The sequence below is a fragment of the Halichoerus grypus genome, chromosome X, assembly GCF_964656455.1.
Source record: "Halichoerus grypus chromosome X, mHalGry1.hap1.1, whole genome shotgun sequence".
Classification (NCBI taxonomy): domain Eukaryota; kingdom Metazoa; phylum Chordata; class Mammalia; order Carnivora; family Phocidae; genus Halichoerus; species Halichoerus grypus.
This window is the reverse complement of record NC_135727.1, coordinates 38,950,770-38,976,227: the sequence shown is the minus strand read 5'-3', so window position 1 is coordinate 38,976,227 and position 25,458 is coordinate 38,950,770. Positions and strand designations below refer to the sequence as shown.

The 25,458-nt window shown below is 41.5% G+C and overlaps 1 protein-coding gene across 1 annotated transcript in view; it reads right to left on the bottom strand.

Moving 5' to 3' along the window:
- The window catches only part of GUCY2F (guanylate cyclase 2F, retinal), a 90,272-nt gene that overhangs the window by 62,200 nt on the left and 2,614 nt on the right, over positions 1-25,458 (bottom strand). Inside the window, exons 2-4 of the mRNA XM_036078947.2 lie at positions 17,519-17,820; positions 5,079-5,433; positions 3,609-3,693 (exon numbers count right to left, since the gene is read on the bottom strand). Coding sequence (XP_035934840.1) covers positions 3,609-3,693; positions 5,079-5,433; positions 17,519-17,820 — 742 coding nt within the window. The remainder of the gene's footprint in view (positions 1-3,608; positions 3,694-5,078; positions 5,434-17,518; positions 17,821-25,458) is intronic.

The following is a 25,458-nucleotide window of genomic DNA, read 5'->3' as shown; positions in this document are numbered from 1 at the left end:
GGATGCTGCATGGGGACAGTAAGTCAGACTAATAAAATGGTGATCCCACATCAAGAGCACATTCAAAACAGCACCTCGTAATACTCGTAAAGAACTCAACACCCTTTCTCATACGCCACAGTATATATTCTAATAATACCCAGGCCAAGAAGCATTAATCTCTGTTTTATAGACACAAAAACACATTAAAGAAACAAAACAAAATTAAGCAAATTGTGAGATCCCCTGGGCCGAGGCAGAGCTGGGACTCCAATCCTTGGTCCCTGGCTGTGGGCCCAGATTTCTGCCCACAAGACCACTTGTCTTGCGAAGTAGCGTCTATGCGTTGCCCAAGCGACAGGTTGAAAAGTGGAAAAATTCAATCAGTTGGTTGCTTTGTCTACATGATTCCAAACAAGTGGGCTGACCGGGTTTTTTTTTTTTTTCTTTTACTGAATTGGTCTCTTGTCTGAGCATTACACAGACACAGTTTAAACCTGATTCTCTTCAAACATGCCCATTAATTTGCAGCAAATATAATGATTTCCTACAAATCAGTTACTAGACACATAGAAGTTTTTGATGTCTACCCACACAGCCAGGTAGGTCATCTCAGTTGAGCCGACCTGACAACTTGAGGACCTGAAGGATACCTTGGATTTAGTCTGTGTGGTTGTTTTGTTTTGTTTTGTTTTGTCTTGGGGGCGCTGACAGCTACAGTTTGGCTTCGCTTTTTCCACAACCCCTTAATGGTCACCCTGTGGAATGTATTAAAGCCCAGTGCCAGAGTGGGGAAAACAACCACTGAATCAAAATGCTTTGTCAAGTTGCTGTAAGGAAGTCTTCGATGTCACTGTAGCTTTAAGCACCAGCAACATAGTCCGCTTGTCTCAGTGATTCCACTGGTTTGTAAACAAACAATTAATGTGTTTCTAATTGTCTGCCAACAAATATGTCCCTTATCACTGTGGGAGCTGCTGCCCTGCGGGGAAAATTAAAAGAGCCCTGTAGTGAATTCTTGGGTAGAGCACATGAATCTTTTGGCAAAGTAAAGCATTACTCCCTAACTTATCCGTTTCATATGTGTAGTGAATTGTCTTAAAGCAGGCACACCTGTGAAAATAACCATGCTACACACTCTAGTAGAAAGAGAATCAGACTCCCAATGCAGAGACCTGGGGTGTAGTGCAGATTCTGTCATTAATTAGCCAGATGACCTTAGATAAAAATTTAACCTCTTCATGCCCCCCATGGCCTCATCTGTCTAGCAGGATAATGGTTCCTGCGTTACCCGCTTTATAGAGTTGTTTTGGAAATCAAATGAGATAATATATGTGAAAGTGCTCTGAAAAGCATGAAGCACCATGAAAGTATAAGAGCTCATTACTATCATTATCATCATTAGTTTTACAAAGCACTGGAGAGCTTTATAGGAAGGCGAGGCAATCTGGTTCAGAGTCCGGAGAAAGGAGGAGTTCAAAGAATCCTTTGTTTTGGGGTGGTTGGGTTCTTTGCACGTCTTTCTTTCTGGAAAAAAAAAAAACTTAAACAATCAAAACACAGAGAAAAGGAAGGAACAGAGAGTCACTCTCCTGCAAGTAATCACCATCTATTACAGAAACTCATCAGACGCTCAGTTCTTCTGATTGCAGCCATGGTGGGCAGAGAGAGGGAGGCAGGCAGCAAAGAGAGGGCATCTTTTGTGCTTTGTTAGCTGAAGAACCAAGGACCAAGTGACTCTGGGAAATGATGTGCCTCTCTCCCATCTCTGAGTTTTCAGTACCACTTGGAGTACCAATTGTCTCAAACTCATTTTCCTCTCCAATCATGTCCCTCTCCAGCCTTCTTGGCCCTTCAGCCCACAAACTCCAAACAACCCCCTCGCGATTTTACAGACTTGTTATCCTTGCCTTCCCAAGAATTGCAGATTGAGCTCACTCTAAGCTGAAAGAACCAGTCCGTTCCATGGGAAAGACCAGTGAGGCCAGTCATAGGGGGTGAGGTGGGAGGTTGACAAGTAACCTAAGCAGCTGAGTGACTCCATTTTCAACCTTGCCATGGGATGTTTTGGCATCAGGCAGCCAGAGACTATTACTCTTCAAATCTCCCTAGAGAGGGGAGCTTTCTGGTTGGATAACATTTATTTTCACTAAGCATCTAACGATGTTAACTCAATACTTTGGCCTTTGACAACAGCTAAACTCAATACATTAAATTTCTGTTCTGAGCAGGAGTATGTCACAGTCGCAGAAATTAAAAAAAAAACCTCCTTTGAACTAATGTCTTTGTCAAGTGTGTTTTAGCAATTCACAAGCTACCCACCACTCTGTATGGCTTTATCAAGTTTCTAATATGAGGAGATTGAATAGTAGTGGTTTCTCACAGTGATGCCAACATACTAAACGCTAAGAGTACCACCTGTTAGAGTTTCAAGCCAGGATTTCACGGACTTGTTAGAACATCAGAGCTGGAAGGGCTCTTAAAGATCACTTAATCCAATCCCTTCATTTTACAAATGAGAAAATTCTGGCAGAGAGAGGTTTAGTGTCTTGTCCAGATTTACACAGCTGCTTAATACACTCTGGACATTTTTTCTCAGAACTTGCCAAAGGAGCTCCATTCTATTCCCCACCAAGTTTGTGTCATATTTTTGTCAGGACCACTCTTACAGAGAGATAACAAAGGTGTGGTTAGCAGGATGGAAAAGGTAAAGTGGGAGGGTCGTGGTTGATTTCATTTTTCACTTTCCCCAAATCATCTTAATATGGGGAGGGTTCAACCGTTAAAATGCAAAGATTATGAGAAAAGAGCATCATATTAAGCCATCTTCAGCCATTTATCCCTGATCCTGAACTCATTCATCAGAGTAGTTGGTCACCTCTCATGGGATCTCAAGGAGAGGGACAAAGACGTGATGATAATGATGATATTGGTGATTAGCTAGGATAGCTTTTGTTCAAGGAAGAAGGACAATGTGGATCTGGAGTATAATACCCATGGCAAAAGGTATGAGTGTCAAAGTGAGGATTCTGGGCTCCCAACAATCAGCAGGAGAATCCCATGTGCCTGGGAAGGAGGTGAGACCTTACTACTTGTTGAGCACCTACTCTGAGTCGGTATTATTATTCTAGGTGTTTTACTTACTTTAGTTTATTTAATAATCCCTGCTACAATCCTGTGAACTAGTACCATTATTCCCAACTCCTAGATTCTCACGAAAAGTCTGACTAATTCTTGGACCTGGTTAAAATATCCCAATTCTATTTTCTACTAGTCCATACCATTTGGGGAAAGAGATGGGTAGTGGAGACTCTGCCAGTGGAAAAGAGAGCATAGATAGGGAGTACACAGGCCCTAAACTACTAGTTCTCTTATTTCACAATAATGTGGCAAGCCAAATCTACTCACAGGCAACCACACTGATAACATAGCTAAGAAGTTATTCTTGGCATCATGAAAACACTTCACTCTAAATGGGGCCAGTAGGGACAGTAAACTGCTATGGAAAACAGAAAATCAGTGGGTCACGTAATGAGGAAATTGTACTGAAACATGACTTCCTGGAAATAAATATTAACAAGGCTATTACGGGCTTGTATTTTAATATCCAAAAAGAACCAAAAATGTACCTTATAAAGTAAGCAAATCCATTAATAGACAGCAGGGCTATAAGCAAAGCAAGGCAGACCATCACAGCAAAGGCAGGGTCGATGCCTGTAGAGAGCGAGAGGAAGAATGGCATTGTCAGAGAGAGGCTGTAAATAAAAGGCACCACGGAGTGGCTCCTCATGCTTTCTGGTGAGTCTAAAATCAAGCCACATCTACCTAACTTAATTCCATTTTTCTACAGCACAGTATGTCTTGTTGACTTTATAGACACAGAAAGCAATTTCGCCGTTCTGAGGCAAAACCACTCACCATTCTGACAATAACAAATCACATGAATTAAGGCTGACCCGGGTGTCGCTTTGGAGGAAAAAGTCCACGAATAGAAAACTTTGAGTACCTTAATTTAAGTTGGATGGCAATAGAGTTCTTGAGAATAAATATGTTATCTCACCTGTGAAGGGTAAGTATTATGTCACCTTCATAAAATAAAAGACCTTTAAATTCACTGGAGCCCATAGACCTTGTGAGTTATAGATGAGTAACATAGCACTTGTCTTTCAAGGGTGAGTCTGGTTTTGATAATTAGGGTTTCAGTGAGATGAAAATTAGCCTCTAGAAAACCTAAACATTTGGATGGATTACTAAGATTTCAGAAGGAAATATATGATGACGCTAACGTCAAGGTAGTTGGGTATGTCACACTCAAGCAAACTAGAAATTGAAGTCCATTTCAAATAGATGCATGTGGTTTTAGAAGGGTGTGGTGTACACTCACATAGGAATAATATGGATCCTTCCAAAGTTCCCCTCTGGCTCTCAGAGATTTGATGGAGTTTCCACTCTTCCTCAAGCTAGAGGAGTTCCATCAGTCAGTCAAACTGCAAGTATATTTTGGATGCCAACTGTGTTGGTTGGGGGGGGTGCATAAGAACTATTAGCTATGGTCCCTGCCCTCAAGGAGCAGTATGTTTGGGAGGGGGAGACACAATCAATACACAAGAAACAACTGAAAAGCAATTTTGTGCTAAGCTGTGAGGTACAGACTTTTAGTTCAATGGGAGTTCAGAGAAGAGAAGGTATAGAAATGGTATCTCTGTGGGTGGACCTGACTGACAGGATTTGGATACATCAAGGGAAGGACAGGTGATCTTTCTAGCAGGGGAAATGATCACAGGTCATAGTCGACAACAGACCAAGGAGAAGACTCATGGCTTCCTCTTCTTAGAGTAAACCTCCTTGGGAGTGGGATCGTTTTGAAAATGAGTGGGGTTGGCTTTTAAATTGTAGATGATTATCCAAGGCTGCAAAGTACCTCTCATTGTCCTCATTATTTTAATCTAACTACCTGGAATGCCAAGATGTTTATCTCCCCTGAATGCAAATGACTGATTCTATGAGTGTTCCAATGTTAAAATACGCCTTCCCTTAAAGAGGTTCCCTTATAACCCACACTGAGCCAAATTGACTACCAGTGATTTTCCATTCCTTACCTCCTCGACAGATCTTCCCTTCTGCAAACCAGCATTTTGCATCTGCTCGAGGGGGCCTGCCACCAGGGAAGTGAATGGGGGTCCCTCGGAATCGCAGCAGCTCCATTTCCATGTCCACAGTGTAAGTACTATAGAGTTCCCATTCTTTCCAGTTGGTGTCCAGGATTACATATTCTGCGATTCCATTTCCATTTGAATCTGTCCTTATCAACTGGTTGAATCCATAGAACTGCATGTTTCTGGAATGCTGAACCAGGCTGGCAGCACTAGCCCGTCCATTTTCTTTCATAGCATTATTCATGGCTTGTGCGATAAAGTAAATTGAATTGTAGATGGTTCCAAACAACGGTGAAACCTATTTTTAAAAATTACAATTATCTTGAGCCCTGGTCACCCTAGAGCAATCTCAGAGTGTATTCCAAGCCTGTATTCATTAGTATGGGCTGCACGTCTGAGTGGAGGAGAGCTATGAAGACCCAGAGGAAAAAAACAATTGTTTCTGAAGACTTGCTTGGTTTCTCCCCTGAATTTTTCTGTTTTTCTCCCCCAGGCCTTCACATCTTTAAATATATCAAATATGACAATTTTATGAGCAAACCAGCCATACACAATATATTTTTATGCTCCTAAACTAAGAAAGTGATTTAGAGTTATAAAGGGCACTAAAAAAACAAGTATGGAATAGACAAGAAGCATCCAAAAGAAATTTACCAGGTTAATTACCAGTACATTATGCATGATAAAATCATTTTGCTGGCACTACTAGAATGGCAGGTGAGTGTGGTGAGGCTGTAAATAATGTGTCTCCACAGTCCATGTCTGTGTCCTGTCTTAGTCCAAAATGGCTCTTCTCCTAGACACGTGCTCCCTGGAGAAAGTGAATGCTAGAATACAGTTGAAACACACAACCCCACACATACACATGCAAACATACATACTGACACATAACACCCCCCAAAGACAGAGCCAAATGTTGTAATGTATGGAGAATGTGGGTTTTAACCAAGAAACCCTATATCCTGTTGGTGTCCAAAGCGGCAAAGCTTTGGTGAGAAACCACTGTAAAGCAGTAAGGCTTCTATGGTGGACAGCATAACTCTGCCTGCTATATAAATATAGTAAAAGCAACAGCATTTGGTGTACTATGCCTGATGCACTGCTTATTAACCTAGTAAATTTGGTTTTGGAACAAACTTGTATCTATTCCAAAAAGGTAGGGAGGAAGAGGGAACGATCCCTCCCTAGCCCCCCCACCGCCCATGGGCCATGGCTTCATGGTTTTCCATGACATTTCACCTCTAGGATGGAGTTCAAGAAAGCTATGGTCATGCCATTTTACTGAGCTTCAGAGAAAGCTGATACCTGCTACTTTGGTTTCACCAGGTCTAGAAAGCTATCCTCTTCCTTCATCTGAATAAAAGGGTTTAGAACTGAGTGAATCATTTTCGTGTTGGAAAGACAAGTCAAGATGCAGAGAGGTTTGGTAGCAGCTAGCAAGACACTGCCATGCCCTGTCTACAGAACAGTGGGTTGTCAATTACCCAAGGAGTGTCAAAAATACCAAGGCCAAACCCAATGCAGACCAACAAAATGAGATACTTTAGGTTTGGGACCCAGTAATCAGTATTCCTAAAAGCACCCCAGGTATTCTAATACACATACGGGGTTTAAAACAGTACAGAAGAAGAAGACACACTGGCTTGTGGTCTCTTCCTAAAGCCAGAATGTTAGGCAAGTCACTTAATCCCCTCTCCTTGGGCTTCAGTTTCTTCCTCTCTAAAATGTCTAGAACCATGAATGTCTAAACTTGGAGATCATCTGGTCTGGCTCTCTGTCTCTTTAGACAGGAAAAGTAGGAGCAAAGTAGTTCAGCGATTTGTCAAGGTCACTTACCTGGGCATAAAATCCAGACTAGAAGCCAGGTTTTCTGTTCCTAGTTTAGCATTTTTGCTTGAAATAGGCATTACCTGTGGATTTTGTTTAAGCGTGAACTCCTATGAAATTTCCCAACACTTGGTCTAGTACAGGGACCAAATTTAGCTTGCAGACATTTCCGTTTGGACTGTATATGGGTTTTTTTTCCCCTTCATCTCTCTGATCTTTTAACATGAGAGCATTAAACAGCTCAGTCCTTGGTCCTCTTCTCCAGCAACACTTAACTCCGTTGGGGATCTCTCCTGGTCTCATGGCTTTAAATACCACATCTATGCCATAAAGCTCAGATTTATACTTTCAGCTCAGACCTGTTTCCTAAATTCCAGACTCATAAGTCAACTGCCCACTCTGATATCTCTACATGGATGTTAGATTTCAATGTACCCAAAATCGAGCTCCTGATTTTCACCTCAAATCTTCCTGCTTCATCTATAGTGAGTCTTCCCCATTTTTGTTAAGAGCAACTCCATTCTTCCAATGGTTCAGGCCAAAAACCTTGCCCCAGATAACAGAGCTAACTAAGATCAGGGCAGAAATCAACACTTCAGTTCCTTGAGTATTTATCCAATGATCTCTCTCCACTGCCCCGCCTTAACACTCACTATAGAAAGAGGCATGGCAAACGGATGGCATGCGCATCCTCACTTAGTTCCCTAGCACACACTGAGGTGCCTTAAGGGGCTTTCACTAACTCTCCCTTTTGACTTTCTCAGATGCTCCATTTAATCGTCCTCAGGATTTCTGCGAGAGCCTGCCTGTTTTCTGGGGCTTTGGTAGGTTATGACAATAAGTTAAGGCTGGAAGGTGGAGTATAAAATCAATACTAGTAAAACAAATGAGTTAAAAAAAAAAAAAAAAACCACGGGGCAGCAAGCCCCTGAAAGCAGAGAAAATGCTAGTATTCTGTTTTGAAAGGCACAGAGCCTTCTGGGAAAGAGATTGTATCTACCTACAGCCAAGAGCAAAGATTGAAACTATTAAAAAACAACACCCTCACCTCTGAGTTGACCCATCTCACAGGGTTTTCAGCTGGCCAGGCTATGCTGCCCTTTATGTTCTTGGAGTGACCCCCGTTAGAGTTGACTGACAGCAACTCTCCAAGACGACTGAAACCCTGAAACCTGAAGCCTGTTTTTCAGGATTCTCCAGCCTCCACCACATAGCACACGCAGAGGCATGCACACACACACACACACACACACTACACGTGTGCATGTGCACAAATGCACGCGCGCGCGCGCGCACACACACACACACACACACACACACAGAGCCACAAAGATATGGTAGAGGGACCTGAAGCTAAAGGAAAGAGCACAGCTGTACAATAGCGTTCGGGGTTGTAAAAGAACTGTCACAACGGCCCACGCTCACTGTGAGGGCTTGGATTTGTGTTCCAGCTGGTTTGTGTTGCTGTTTCACCCACTGGGCCCTTCCGTGCCCTTCAGCAGTAGAAATTGCCCCTTCCCATAAGTCAAAGGCACACTCTGTGAGTATTGGCCATAAAAGGCCTCCAGCTGCAGCTGCTGCAAATAATGAGAGAGAGAAGAGGTAGAAGGTGGGGTGAGGGAAGAAAGGGCCCTCTCCATAACCTCTGTCCCGGCTTCTGACTACAGCTCCAGAGAAGCATGATGGGATTGGCAGGAGTTTCTGTCAGGCGGATGACCTTGTTGACATCACAGCCCAGAATGGTGAACCGACTCATGACTCAATCTATTAGTTTTGCCTGCGGCATAGACCTGAACCTGATTGAATGAATTATGAATAAATGAATGACAATTGATCGTTCGTTATTCAGCAAATTTAGCTAGCTCTACCTTAGGCTTCTTGGAGCTTGGTATCCAAGAAAACAAGGTCTGGGTCAGGAGCAGTGATTTTCGAATTTGTTAAATTTAATGGTTCATGCTGTTGTTAAGTTGACTGTCATCAGTTCAGATTTACTGTGCTTGCAAGACACAAACCTGGCTTCCAAAGCATTTTGTCCTTAGAAGCATACATTGAAACATACCCGGGTCAGAAAGCATCATTTGAAGGACAAAATGGCAACATCACTTTTGAACAAAAAGCCAGGCACATGCAGAGATCATGAAACCAGACGGTAATCAAGTTCCTGTTATTCAAGGTGGTACCTCCAATAATGCATGGTCTCAACACTTGGACTTAGCCAAGAGATGGCTAAAACCCAATCTATTTGATATGATCCTCATGAACACAATACCTTTATTTTTTATAGAATGATCCCTCTATTTTTTTTTTTTTTATAGAAGATGTACAAAGCCAACTATAGCCACCGTAAGCTGCAGGCAACCTTTCCTGACAAGTTTCTGGTGGCCCCATCCTGGAATGCTTCAGCCCTAACCACATCCCCTGCAGCCCGCTAGCCCCCTGCCAGGCACCTATATTTAAGGTAATAGAAAGCAATGGGCGCCAGGAGCTTTAGGTCCCCCCCTGGGCTTGCTGAGAAATCCAGAGGATTTCCTTTGCTTAGGCAAATAAGGCCACATTTGGAAGAATTATCCCAAATGTGTGTTCCAGCAATATGCATTTGTAGCCAATAGCATTTTCCTGAAAACAAGCATTGGGAAGACAGCAAAAGTAAAAGATGCGGGCACTAAACCCTTATTTCAGAAGTCAAAATTTAAAGGCACAAAGCGATAATCCTTGCTCAATCATCCTGAGACTAAATTAGGAATTTTTTCACTGGCTTCCCACCCCCCAATCTCTCCATTCTGATTTATTGTTCTCTCTTTTTTTAAAGATTTTATTTACCTATTTGAGACAAACAGAGAGGGAGTGAGAGAGAGAGAGAGAATGAGCAGGGAAGAGAGGCAGAGGGAGAGGGAGAAGTAGACTCCCCACTGAGCAGGGAGCCCAATACAGGGCTCGATCCCAGGACCCCGAGATCATGACCTGAGCCAAAGGCAGACACCCAACCGACTGAGCCACCCAGGTGCCCCTGATTTATTGTTCTCATTTCATGGGTCCTCATAAAGCCCTAGCACCTCCTAGGTTAGAGGAAAACAATCTGAAAAACGCATTCAAATCAAAGTGTTAGTTACTTAGTAATATTACTTTGGATAAAGCACTGGACATGGACACGGTGTAATTTTTTTTTAAGGCTCATGTGTGGTTAAATGGTCAGGTTCTGGTAGCGGATTAGTGTTGGAATCTCAGCTCTGCCACTTGCCAGCAGCTGTATGACCTTGGAAAAGTTACCATGAGCCTCAGTTTCATCATCCATAAAGTAGAGATAATAATACCTAATTTGTAGGCTTGATCTACAGATCTGATGAGACCATTTATGTTAATTACCTGGCACAGAGTAAGCACTGAATACATGAGAGCTGCTATTATTTGCACTTCAGAAGAGGAGCACAGAACTCTAGTAATATCATCCTGGAAAGCATAGTGGTCAAGTACCTTATCCCAGTCTTGAATTTGTGACCAAAAAATAAAAATCTCAATTTTATTTTATTTTATTTTAAGATTTCTTATTTGTAAGTAATCTCTACACCCAGCATGGGGCCCAAACTCACAACCCCGAGATCAAGAATTGCACATTCCACCAACTGAGGCAGCCAGGTGCCCCTAAAAGTCCTAATTTTAGACCTAGTGTTCTTAGCACCCTGAAATGGTAAAACTGTTCCCCTTCATTGGGGGAGAGACCTAATTTCTATTTCGTTCTCCATGATATCACCTGCAGAGTGCCTAGCACATAGTAATAATAAAAAGAACAACAACATTAATAACACTAATAATAAACATTTATTGAGGGGTTATTAGGTGCCAGGCAAGCTCTTTATGTGTATTAACTCATTTAATCCTCACAACAACTCTATGAGGTAGGTACTATTATTACTCCCAACTTAAAATAATTAAAAGAAGATGCAGAGAGCTTAAGTAAATGTACAGCACTCTGCCTTCAAAGCCGATGCTCTTAACCACCATGTTATACCTGAGCTTAATAAATACTTGCTAAGTCAATTAACTGACTGTGATAGATCCACCAATGACTTTTTTTGTAACTTCTTTTTTCTTTCATGACTTCCTGATTGAGGCTAGTGAGATCAAGATTTTCTTCCTCACTCTCTTCCTCCTCTCAAATATCACTCCCAAACAAGGAGAACAAGGAACAGAAACACCAACCCTCCATATCTGTCAGTAATAGGGGATATCTGTAACTCTGACCCACTGAATATGAAGATGGAAAGTGATAACTGATTTAGCAGAGTGGGGGGCAATTAAACCTAAGTACCCGAAGAGGGGAATGTTGGTAAGCAATAAGCAGATTTCCCCCTTGAGAATCCCAGAAAGGCTTAGGAGTTAGAGGCACCAAGTACTATAGAACTTTAAAGGAGGGACAGCCCTTTGAACATCCCTGCAAGGAATGATTAGACATCTGCCATCCCCACCTCTATTGAGGAGAGCCAGACCCTGCTGGAAACAGGTTAAATCGATTCAGAGCAGCTCTGGAGCTGGGACACTCAATCCAAAGGAAGGTAAAATTTAGGTGGGCCACAAAAAAGAGTGATGACGTTAAAGTTTTTATACTTAATAATGAGAGTCCCAGGCTCCTTCCCCCAACATGACTCCTAGAATAGTGACAACCAGGCTTATGACTCCCAAGAAGACGGGAGTATTCTTCCCTGGAGAAAGTGTAGCCCAAGAGGCAAGATCTACAGATATTGACAAAAAACTCCAACTGGCTAGCCAATTACCCTATGCTGAAGCCCACTGGTCAACAAACACACAAGGTACATACACCTTCAAATCTGTCTCTTAGAGCTTCATTCTTAAATATGGACAACCAGGATCACCAGAGAGTTAAAGAAAGCTTCCAACATGAAATAGAAAGACCAAAACAAAGAAGCATGAAAAATTAGAAATGGAGAAAAACACAGACAGCAGAAAAAACTTCAAAGAAAGTACAGTGACTATTTTCTGAGAAATAATAGAAAATACCATATTTACAAAACAAAAGCAGGATGCCATTAAAATAGAATAATCAAACAACAAGAACCAACTCTTGGAAATTAACAATATGATAGGAAAAAAATTTTAAAAATTAGTAAAAGAGAAGGCAAAATTGAGAAGCTCTTTTAGGAAGAGTAACATAGCAAAAATATGGATGATACAAGAGAAATAATTAGACAATTGAAAAAATCAACCCAGACAATCTTATAAACAACAAATAGTATTTCCAGAGAGAACAAAGACAATGTTGTTGAGGAAATTATCAAATAAATAATATACAAACATTTCCCAGGTGGACTGAGATTGAAAGGCCCCACAGTAGATACTGCATAATATATGTCAAAGACCCAGACATCATCATGAAATTTCCTAACATCAAGAATAAAGAAATAATCTTAAAAGCTTCTGGGGGAGATGGGGAGGAGTAAAGAGTTTGCATCAAAGACTCAGGAATAACAATGGCTTTGGAGTTGTCAGTGCCAACAATGGAAATAAGAAGACAGTGTGCCGTGTCTTCAAAGTGCTAAGGGAAAACGATTTGATTTGATCTGATTTGATTGATTTTAAGTAATCTCTACACCCAGTGTGGGGCTCGAACTCACAACCCCGAGATCAAGAGTCACATACTCTTCCGACAGCCAGCCAGGCGCCCTAGAGAAAATGACTTTTTAACCTGGATTTATACACTCAAACTATCAATCAATAGTGAAGATAAACTAATGACCTTCAGACATGCAAAATTTCAGAAATTTACCTTCTGTGTACCTTTCTCACTAGAGAATGTGCTCCACCAAAACAAGAGTAAACTGGGGGAAAAAATGGGAGTCACAAGATTCATGAATAGTGGATTCAGCACAGAAAAAAAAAAAGAGAAAGGGATCTTCCAGGGTGATAAAAAGGGAGATCTTAGCATAACAGTTGTGCAGAAGCTTTAGAGAGCAATAAGTTTAGATTGGAACAGGAGGACAGAGAGCCTCAGGAAAAACAAATGAAATTGATAAGGGGTTTTTGCCATGTATAAAATTGTTCCGTGAGAATTCTACAGCTTTATCAGACAATGTGGAAAGACTTCGAAATTCAAATTAAGGTAAACAAATTTAAAAATAAAGCAATTATTAACCCCAGTAAAAATCAAAAGTTACATGCAGAATGAATTGTTACCATAGTATACCACATGGGTCAGCAATCAATGATATTTAGATAGGTATGATATTAAAAATACCAAATATGAATTTAACAAAAAATTGCGGTGTACCTATATTGAAGGTCTGAAGGCGCATAAGGAAGTATATAAGAGCTAAAAATACTCAACTGTAAGAGAAAGTCAACAAATAATGTCTAAATTTGATTAATCAAGGGGTGCCTGGTGGCTCCGTCCATTAAGCATCCAACTCTTGGTTTCGGCTCAGGCCCCAATCTCAGACTCATGAGATCAAGCCCTGCATCAGGCTCGGTGCTCAGCACAGAGTCTGCTTAAGATTCTCTCTCTCTCTCTCTCCCTCTGCCCCTCTCCCATGCTCTTACCCTCTCTTTCTCTCTCTCTCAAAATAAATAATCTTTAAAAAAAAAAATTCTCTCTGCTTCTCCTTCTGTCCCTCCCCACTCACTCCCTCTCTCTCAATATTTAATAAATAAGTTGATTAATCAAGAGATACCAAAAGAGAGAGAGAGAGAGAGAGAGACCAGTGGCAGTATGGTATTTACAAACCCAGAGGTAAATATCAGAATAAAGAGCTAAAAGACAAGAAAGTGGTTGCTTCTGATAAAAGGTGGGGGGGAGGCCTAGGAACTGCTTTGTTGTTGACACAAACTTTTTAGCATTTCTTAACCTTTAAAACTATGTGCACATATTACTTTGACAGTCTTTGGTTTTACTTTTTAAAGAAGTAAGGGCATAAATTAAAAGAGATTGCAAACCACTGCTAAAGGCAATATAGCCTATCTATAGAAATTTCAATTCCACTGGAAGTTATTGGGCAAGAGAGAAATACGGCCATGTTTTTCATACATTTGTTTATTCATTTACTATCTCTCTCACTGGAATTTACACCCTATAAGATCAGGAACAAGAGATGTGCTAGTAAGTGTTTAACTCTATGAGAAGGAAAATAACTCTTACTTGTATCATTTACCAATTTCTGTGGTGTAAATACTCCCGATGGCTGGTTTCTAGCTACCAACACAATGTCACTAAACACAGAACTGGGAAAAGGTACACACCATCAGCTTTTGTAAACCGGCTCCAACATACCACTGACAAAAATCTTGTCTTGTTTACTGTTCTATCTGGAGTTCAACATAATGCATGGCACATGGCAGGTGCTCAGCAAATAATTGTTGATCTCTTGACTGAACAGGGCAAAAACAACAGGAGCCCAGGGACAAGCAAACAATGCACTACATCATTTGATCTAAGAAAATACCATTTGGAATTCTGAAAGCAAAATAATCTTGAAAGCTGAAACTATTGAGAGATTTTTTGGCCAGGAATCAGAAAACTTCAAGACTAGGGGGCTGAAATCAGATTGTAACTTAGATGGTAAGTATGAGGTCATTCTGGCCCCATGGAAGAAAAAGTGGAAAGGAAGGTAGCTGTGAGCCAGACATTCTGCTAGTTACCTTACACGTGTGATTTGTTTAAATCTCTGCAATAATCCCAGAAGATGTAGATCACTAACCCATTTTACAGATGGAAAAACTGAGACTCAAAAAAGTGTAAGTAATTTGCCCAAGGACACACAGCTAGTAAGAGTGGAACCCTGGGATTTCAACCCAAGTGTGCCTAACTCTTTATCATATGCTCTTTCTGCTATACCAGCTGCCTTCAAAAATTTAGCAAACTGATTTTTAGGTAAAAGGGGGTTTTGTTTATCAGAAATCTGAAGATAACTGTCTCATCCTTCTCTCAATCTTTGGTTATGAGGGTATACCTTAGGCACCTGCAAAGTGGGGGTTGAAATGCATCCAAATAAGCTGTTTTATAAGATCTAGATTCTTTGTTTTAGCTCTATTTTCTTGTCTAAAGCAGAGTGCAGGCTGCCTAGCAACCAAGATAAAGGTGTCTTTTTTTTTTTCCTTGCCTTAATTACCTTATGTTTTCCACAAGCACAAAGAGATTGGATCAAATATTAAGAGTAGAAGGTCTGAGTTTTTTGTATCAAAATATCTGTTCATATGTATGTATGATTTACAATACAGATACACACACATCTTTCTCCTTCCCTCAATTTTGTGATTAAAGTAAAAAGACTTAGTCTGTATTGATGTGGTGCCATATCATTGGCTAAAAAGTACAAAAATTCACCATCTCTTTGCTTGCGTATAAATATACCAAACAACTGGTTTGAGCAACAATTCTTAGCAATTTGAGGGATTCTTGCAATTCTTGACCAAACTGACCATTTGTTTTTAAACATGTGTGTGTCTCCTAAAAGAAAGATTTATTATAAACATCTCAGTAGCAATCAAGTTCAAAATCTGCCCTGTTAATATCTCTGCTAGTCACTTTTTTCTTAGAACAAGAATCAGCAAAATCTTTGTTATCCATACTTAAACTAAACCTAAGTCTTATCTGAATCATTTGTTCAGAGGCAGAAGCAGTCCACAGGATAAAGAAATAAAGGGTGGATATAAAGGAGAATATCATGGAGAATGTGAGTGTTAGACATTATCAGCTGCCTACCTGACAGCCTTCTTCCCTGCTAACAGAATTTCAATTCTGTTCACATTTTTCCAACAGCCATAGGGTCGATCATGATGGTCTTGTTCCTCTTTCTAAAGTATTGATTTAGGTATGCATATGAGACATGAATGTGATCAGGAAAGTATGGAGAGAAGTCTGCTTGAGGAACTTCTGGGAAAGATTTCCTCACTCTTAAAAAGAGGCACAAGAGAAAGTCAGTCCCCATTTTTATCTGGAGACCATTCCACCTATAATATGTGATGTCTGGAACTGTGGCAGCCATCATGGGACCATAAGACCAACCAAATCACGAAGGCAAGACAGCATGCTATGGCTTGTAAAGTGGAACGATGAGTCGAACCTGGTTCATTGATAACATCATTGAGCTGATGAATTAACTGCCCCTTGAGCACCCATACCTTCAAATTTTGAAAAGAAAAATCACTTGGGCCATTTTGTGTTGAACAGTCTATTACTTACAGCCAGAAGCATTATAACTAATACACTATGCTAGCAAATGCTAGAACTTTCAATCCTACTTACGTGTTATTCTAAATACTTCTAAAAATGACTGCCTTCTTCTACATCTAGCCTCCAACCTATAAAAACCCCCTCTGTATTTTTTTTGAATCTAACTGGTATTTTTGGCCTCACCACCTTCTTCCCATATTCCTTGTCTTTTTTGGATGTTTCCTCTTTGTTTTTGTCTTTCCTTTCTCTGCTTTCTTCCCCTCCCTACTCCTTTACCTTTCTCCAGCCCTTAAGTGTTTGTGATTTGAATCTGAAATATGTTTATACATATATTCATTTATACACATGTAAATATCATGTCTCGCATATTAGAAGGGAGGAATTCTTCCCCATTCCAAATGATTCCTTTCATACCGAGATAGCTCTACTAGCAAAAACACACCTGACCTCTCTTCGTCCCCTTACTCATTCCTTCCCACAAAGGAGGAGTGACTTACCTTACCGGTTAATTTGGAAGGAGAACTAAAGATGTATGGCCCAGTCCCTCCTAACTTCTTTCTCTTGGGAGCCAGCTACATATAGGAAGCCCACACCCACTATGCTCCTCCGGGCTGTACATTTTACAAAAGGCATGCCTTTGTGGTGCCAGAATATGGTGGTCCTGCAATGCTGTTGACTAGGTGGAGAAGTCTGGGTAATCCTCAGGTTCAGTACTGGGAAGCTCGAATGCCTACAAACAGAAGCCGCATTCTCTAATACCAGTTTTATCAATAATAAAGTTAATATGGTCTCATATACCAGCTCTCTTTTATTTTGAATAGATTTAGAACTATTCAAACCAGCTGAACTTGGGTCAGAAATAAGACTTCTCTAGCTCCCTTGAACAGCACTAATATATATAAAAGCTTTGTTCTCGGGCGCCTGGGTGGCTCCGTTGGTTAAGCGACTGCCTTCGGCTCAGGTCATGATCCTGGAGTCCCTGGATCGAGTCCCGCATCGGGTTCCCTGCTCAGCAGGGAGCCTGCTTCTCCCTCTGACCCTCCCCCCTCTCATGTGCTCTCTCTCATCCTCTCTGTCTCAAATAAATAAATAAAATCTTTAAAAAAAAAAAAAAAAGCTTTGTTCTCCTGTTCTTAAATATATTTTATTTATTCTTCATGGCTGCATGCTGTCATTGTGGGTGGCTTGACATAAAAAAATGCTTCAACGATGTGTGTTTTATAAATGTTTTCTGCAAACAAAAGGTGTTCTTAATTTGTGCGTGGTTGCCTGCTCTTGATTGGGCTGCCTGTAGAATAGAGGCTTTTCATAGGAACAGTATTGACCTTCCTGATGTTTGAGGGCCTCTGCTTATGATAACTTGTAAATCTGCACTTACTTGATCTGACTCCAGCGTCTCAGGAATTTCATGGCTAGCTGCTGCCTCAGTATAGGCTTGATAGAAGGTCTTTTCTTGGGACTCCATTGTAATGGTCAACACAGCATCGTAGGCTTCCCGGAGTTTTGGGTTGTTCCTCAGGACCTGGTAGGGGGTATGCTTATAAGGTAAACTGTAGAGCAGGGCATCATAGGGAACAAAGACATAGGTTCCATCAGCCATTTTCAGATCATGAGCCCATTCCAAGAGATGCGTCTGAGTTTCTCCCCCAATCAAGGCCGAATGCATACACATGATGATTACTGAAACCAACAAAGCAGGGAGGTTATGGCGGTAATACGTTAGAAAAATAGAATTCCAAAAACCACAGAGGGAGAAATAAATAAATGTGTTATAACCAACTGGTAAACGATTTTTATCTTATGCCTCTAAGATGATCAAGATGTTGAAACCCTGAGCTAAGGCTGAGGTATGTTCAGGGACTCTGGATTAGGCACAGGGATGTCACAGATACGTATATAGCCTGCAGAGCCTACTACTAGACAGGAACAAGAACAAATTTAGCAAATGGGAGGTAGCATAATGAACAGGCTTTGGGATTGGAAGATTCAGGTTTATATCTTAACATCACTAATTACTGTTAGCTGTATACCCTTAGGTAAATTGCTTTACCTCTCTCTGCCTCGTTTATAAAATGGAGATCATAAATATGTACTTCATGGGGTGGTAGTGATGATTGAAGGAGCAATTCATATAATGGGCTTAGCACATAGCACTCAAAAAATAGTAGCTATTATCAGTACCTAAGAATAAGAAGGCTAGAGGGAGAGGATGGGGGACATTCTCAGAGCCACCACTGCTACTTACGGCCCGGCTCCTGCAAACAACATTCCAATAGATTTGGCACAACTGCTCCCACCCTTACCGTGGCCATTGTAGGCAATGAGTGGCACTAGCTCACACTGACCTCTAAATGCTAATAATATTATGGGTGATATGTTCAACTTTTAAAAATCTAACTTCCCTATAATTGGAATTACTTTGCAGTCTATTTAATTCTTCCTAGACTTATGAAACTATGTTGTTTGGCAAGGCCATGCTAGAATAGAGTGGATTAGAGGAGGCCACGGTTGAAGAATGGCAGCAAGATCATGAGACTGAAAGTCTTCTAACCAATTTCGCCCTTGGCATGCTAAATGAGTTTAGTTTAAGCCCACTTGTGCTTCAGTGCCCACATCTTTAAAATGTAGATTCCAAAGCATTTCACAGGTACATTGAGTAGTTTAATTAGATAATGCCTGGCAAGTATTCTGAGCTCCTTGAAGAAAGGCAAAGGTCCTATTGCTATTGGTAAATATTAATTATACGTGCTTACACGGAACCTTTAATCTCAGGGACTGAATACGCTTAACTACGTTCAATGACTGGTCTTTGGCGTTTACATATTTCTTCATGTTTCCAAAATCATTTTTTTACACTGGTTAAATACCCCCAGAAACTTTCCCCTTTGACTTAGAGCTGATACCTTTCAGTTTTTTAAGGTGTAACTAGCAAGTTATGAAGATGATTTAAATCACATGCACGCACGCACACATACAGTGTAACTTTGAGTTTTCAAATGACCATTAGTTCCTTCAATATAATTGCCCTAAGAGGTTTTACATGTATTCTGATCCTTAAATCTTCCTTCAAATACTCTGGGATATCTTTGGAGCTAGTTCATGAGCCACACAAGGAATTCAGCCTCCTTTGTTCATAATTACATATTGCATAATGGGTAAATGGAGCGCCAGAGAGGTTTGACAAGCAAAGAGCTGGATTTAGATGGAAAATCTAGAACCAAAGACATCTAAGTCCTTAAATTTGGTTACACCATTAAACGTGAATCAGTTTGGTCAAATTAGTCCAGTAACAGGTCCACTGAGGGGGAAAAACGAGTTAAGTCAGGTGTTTCAGTTAGTTGGCCAATTCGTCCACCAGGATCCTTAGTAAGCAAGTCAATATTGGCATCTTCAACAAAAACAGAGATTAGGTGACTTGACCAAGATTACCCAACAGAGATAAAATTGTATTTACTACATTTCAAGGAATATTAAAATTACTTCACTAGATGGAACGTTAAATGGAATTAAGTGCTTTGTGTTGGTTGAAACACAGCAAATACTTTAACATACACTATGCGCAGTGGGTGCCGTGGTATACCACCCAGCTGCAGCCTTCACGACTGAAGCTCTCATCCTCCTAGCTGCTGGGGGTGGGGCGGTGTTAGGAGATGATAGCTAACACCTCTCTGAGAACTGCCCTCAGCTGAGGAGAGCCACCTCTCCCAAGGTCACACCCCTTCAGAAGTGTGCTGGAGCTGGTTGGTGCCGGTTCACAAGAGCCTGTGGTTAAATTTTCAGGGATTTTGTGCGCTAGTCAGTGTCAGACTGATAGCTTGAAATTGGGCATGGTGGGAGTAATTATGGAAATCACTCCATGAAAATTGGCAAACGTTACAAATCAGGGCTATTTTCCTTCAACGAACCAGCTATTAAACAATCATTATCATACTGTACCCCTTTCTCAGCATCAGCCTGTCCCCAATGACTGGTCAAGGACTGTGTCTTCTTTATCTCTGTATCCTGGTACATCTTATGCACCCAATGAACATTGTTTAAACGAATGCCTGAAAAATTCAGAGAGGTTGTACACTTGGGTATCTTTTGTGGGTTCCTTGAGATGAGAGGCATGGTCATATTTTGATGGTTAGTATGAAGAAACAAGTTGAAGTGATATTTACTGGGCAGGTAAATTCTACCATACTTGTCCTTAATGCTTAGTGTCATTAATTATGCTCAAGACCTTACCCTCAACCTTAATCTCTCCTTGTAATTTTTCTTTCATTGGCCCATACTAAGGATATCTTAGACAAAGAGTCAGAATTTTTATAACTGGGAAGACTCTTTGAGACCTACTAGTTCCTTTCATTCCCCTCATTATTCTACAGATGAGAAAATGGAAGCCTCGAGAGGGTATGATCACGGTCTCCTCCATTTTTTGTATGGCAAGACCTTGCCATTGAACATGACTAAAGTAGAAAGCATAAATACTGAATTCAAACAACAGCATCTTAATTTAATAGATTGAGTGCTTTGTGAACAGGGATTTGTGGATGCATCTGTTCTACATGATGATTTTACTAAATAGCTTTATTATCTCAAAATTACATTCATTAAAATGGGATTTTACCTGTAAGTTGTTGTCAGGAAAGGATTAGTGGACAGAAACCTTAAATCCTAGACAAGGCCTGGGTCAATGGGTGATCATTGAATAATACTAATTTGTAAGTTTCCATCCCGATTGTTAACAGTCAGCCACTCTATAGCCAAAACAAGGATCAGGAGATACATCCTGCTGAGATCCCAGCTCACCACAATATGATACTAGCACTTTCTCTAAGCTTCCTGAGCCCCACCCAAGACACCCAGCGGCTATGTCTTCATACTGTGGTACCCACTAGGGCAGCCTGTCCAGGACCTTCTCTTTCACCCTCAACACTAGCAGCAAGAAACATCATGAAACTCCAGGAAAAGTCTATTACTAAGTCGCTCAACTCCCACTTTTCTTCTTATATTGAAATATTCTGTCTGATAGTTCCTTGAGATAGAGGAACTGTGTTTCTCAGAAGGCAAAGTTCACTTCTTTATTTCTCACAGATTACTGGCTATAGAGTCCTTAGTGGAGGAAAACGGGCTCAGTCTCACACCTAAGTCCTTAGTCCTTAGGAGTTGTATTCATACTGTGAGCCCACAGTATTGCTCCCAATCCACAGAAACACCCCCCTCCGAATTCTACTGTTCTTTATCTTCATTTTAACCCTTTTGTGACATCTCCTATCACTGACATTTATTTTAACCTATTTTGTTTTAACAAATGTTGGGGGGGGGAAGGTACACAAGCCAGAGGAAGGGAGGGGACATGCTCTGTGATTTACCCCAAGTCTCCCATTCCCCCAGGGTTCAGCCATCTGGCCATACATTTCTGTGAAAGAGGTACATCCAGACCCTCTTCCTGTCAGCTTTCTTCTATTCAGTCTATAAAATGGATGCATAAGAAGAGAGTGGGAGGCTCTGGAATCTGACTGTTTCCAAGCTCCGCCCCCTAGTGTGATTGGGTGCAGGCGGCTGCAAAGCACAATGTAAGAACGTGGCACTGGGCGCTGTGTGACTGTTTCTATCAGCTAAGGGTACCCCCACCCCGACACACACATTTTTGGCTTTAAGTCCAGAGACCACCACCTACATCAGATCGTGTTTTCTCATACCCAATAAAACTGGTACTGCAAGTGCATTTATTGCTTTCACATCGCTGCCCAGCTTGAGATAAGTTTTTAATATTTCTCCACACCTTGCAACATATGTTTTCTTCAACTTTTTACAGCTGCTACACAGATAAGGCCTCTTAAATGTTGAAAGCTTAGATGCAGGATGCCTCTTTAGAGACTTCCTCTTGTGCTGGGTCTTCAATAATTTTATCATTACTGATATCGGACCCATTCATGAGAGCAGGTGGTCTTTCACCATTTACATTTACTTACGCTTTTCCATACCAAATCCTATACCAAATGCCCTATCAACACGAAGGCTCTTAGCCACAATATTATCAGTATCACTGTTGTTATTACTGTAGGAAAATAAGGCCAACACCGGCTACCTTGGGGCGCTTCAAAGAATTTCATCAGTGGACCCAACAATTAAGAAAGAAAAATGGAAGAGCCGAATTATACACCTTATCTGGCACACACGATCTCAAGTGAGTATGCTTTGGGGACATACCTCAGGTAGACAGGAGGCAGCAGAGTATAAGTCTTTCATTAGACCAGTAGTTTTCCAAGAGTGATCCCTGGACCAGCAGCACGGGCACCACTGTGAACTGGTTAAAAAGGCAAATTCTGGGGATGCCTATGTGGCTCAGTCTGCTGAGCGTCTGCCTTTGGCTCAGATCATGATCCCAGCGTCCTGGAATCAAGCCCCACATTGGGCTCCACGCTCAGCGGGAAGCCTGCTTCTCCCTCTCCCTCTGCCTGCCTGCCTGCCTGCCTGCCTGCCTACTTGTGATCTCTCTCTCTCTCTCTGTCAAATAAATAAAATCTTTTAAAAAAATGCAAATTCTGGGGCCCTTCCCCAGGCTTGCTTCCTTCCTGAACGAGAAACTCTGGAGGGGGAACCCCGAAATCTGTGTTTTAACAAGCCCTCCAGGGGATTCTGGTAAACACCAAGGTTTGAGAGGCACTGCTTTGGACCAACCTGAGTACATAGCCTGGCTTTCCCATTCACTAGCTGTGTGACATTTGGCAAGTTATTCAACCTCTTTTGGCCTCTGAAATCTCATCCATAAAGTGTGTTAAATAATAACCTTATTATATAGAGATGTTGCAAGAACTGAATGAGATGGTCTGTACAAAGCCCTTGCAAAATGACTAGCATGCAATAAACTCTCAGGAAATATTAGCTATTACCAATGTTGCTATTATTTCTTTGTCTTTTTTTAATGTACAATAATTTTCAATAGGTGGGAAGAGGCTAGCCAGATCCCTGGCAATAACGTAGTAATAAGGTCTTCAATTTTGGACAAACAAGAGAAGACCATTCTGTATTCTATTTACTGAATATCATATTGTAATGAAGCATTCCTAATTTGAAAGGATTTAAAGGCATCCCCAAAGGTTCCACAACCCGGTAAGCCCAAATGGAAAGGATTTCACAGTCAGCCAAGCATCCATAGGCAAAAAGGTGATGAGAGGAGAGGAGAATTTGAAATAGCCATTTGAAAAGTTCTCCAAAGAGCTTTTCGGTGGGGCCTCCTGTTAACCTTTGTGAGAATTAGCAAAAACCAAACCAAACCAAACCAAACCAAACCAAAAAACCTCTTCTGGGGAATTGCAATCCCACCGGTGCTCCACCCGGTGAGTTGATGCTCTTTTATACCATGGGATCAAAACTTCCACCAGGGCTCATGGTTTAAGTAGAGAACGAACTGGGTTTTGGCCCTCCTGCCCACTCAGCTAGATCCCCCGGTGCCAGGTACAACCTCCATAAATATGTACAGCAGCCCCGACTGTGAATTGAGGCCTTTTGTCTCTGATTACTATCTTTCCTATTTGACTCTGTCAGAAACAAAGATTATTGGTAATTGCTTCTGAAGCTTCAAGGAAAGGAGCTGAGCATCTGGGAGAGGCCGAATCTCCCCTTCTCTGGGACTTCACTTACCCCATTGTTTGTTGTTAAGAAGGCCTACACCTACCCACTTGTGATGTGAGGCTCACAGGTGTTGTAAAACTTGAAAGGAAATACCTATCTTCTGGGTAATCCTGAGGATTAAATGAGATTAAACATATGCAAATACCTTGTAAACTGTAGAGAGCTGTTCACATGTAAAGTGGTATTATGGTTGCTTTCATTGTCTCTATGGCAGCATCTAATAACACCCCTGCTGCTTCCGGTCCAAAGAGCCCACAGCCATTATCATTGTTATTATCATCTTTATTATTAAATGTTAGTACTGCCTCGGTATTGTGTAAGCACAATTTAGACCTGTTTCTGAGAAAGACGGTTCTTCTGACTCCATTGAGGTGCCAGCGATACTTCTTAACTGGAAATCTAAATTTACAGAAACGAGAAGCCACACACCAGCCCGTAGTAGACTCGCTTTCTCTCCCCTTCCTCCCCACCACCATTCCTCCATACCACCACCACAGGGGGCTGGGATCACTGTTATTGTGAGCAGCAGATCAGACAAAAACCATCTTTCAACTATTTTTATTATTGCCAGATTATTGCTGGGCCTCTCCGAAGGAAAGGATCCGTTTCCACCGCATTTTGTACATCACAAAAGGTCCTTCTCTGAAGGTTCGGGTGGGGGCCCACAGTGTAAGAAGTAGCCTCATATCCAGCAGAATAGGGAAGAGGCTCAGCTGAGCTCACACAAAAAGCTTAGTGCCTTTTCAATCAAGATAGGTAACAGCTAGGAATACTTCAGCTGTCTCGGCCCGACCAGATAAGAGGGGCTAGAAAAATCAGTCAGAGATTTAATCTGGTACATGCTGTGCTTCATGTGTTGTAACCTTCCTCACTGCCCTGTTGCCCCAGTCCGTATTCACTGGCCTCTGGCTCAGTTTCTCACCAGATCTCCCACTTTCTATTGGGACAGGAATTGGGCCCTATACCCCAGGCTGCTTGGTTCAAGTCCTGAGAGTCTATTTATGTTCATACTCCGGATCCTGTTTCTCATGCTTCTACTGGCGGGGACACTGTTCTCACCCAACAACAAGGCTATCTTACTTTGACTCACTCCCCTTCCGCACCTCCTAGCGTCACACCCCACCCACGGCTTTGGCGTGCCCTCAGATGCCACCAACTGGCTATACCAAATGTGAGCACCGCACACCTTTGGATATGCCACACTGTCAGAGGTCATACTCAGGCCACAGCCCAGCTGATGGCTCAGTGTCCCTGCTCCCCACCCCTACCCACATTCTGACTCCTGTCACTGAGGTCCCAGCATGCCCCCATCTGAGTCTGCCTATGTTTTGTCAGAAACCAGAGGCAAAATCCTGCAGTGCAGAGCTTTGTCTTTGCTCCCTTTTCTCTCCCTTTCTGAGTCCCTACTTCACTTCCCCTTGCTGTCCTCCCTACCCAGGGTCGGCCTCTGCTCCATAACCACAGACCTTCCTCCCTAGGCTTCTCCCCCACCCCATCTTAAAACTTCCATTCCTTTAATGGGCTGATGCAGACTGTTACAAAGAAAGCAATCTGATTAAACAAAGTTATATTAAGACAAAAATGACTGGCAACCTAAAGTAAGGAACATTTATTTGCATTTTCATTAACTGAAAGCAGTGGTTCCTTTTTTTTTTTTTAAGATTTTATTTATTCATTTGAGAGAGAGCGAAAGCAAGA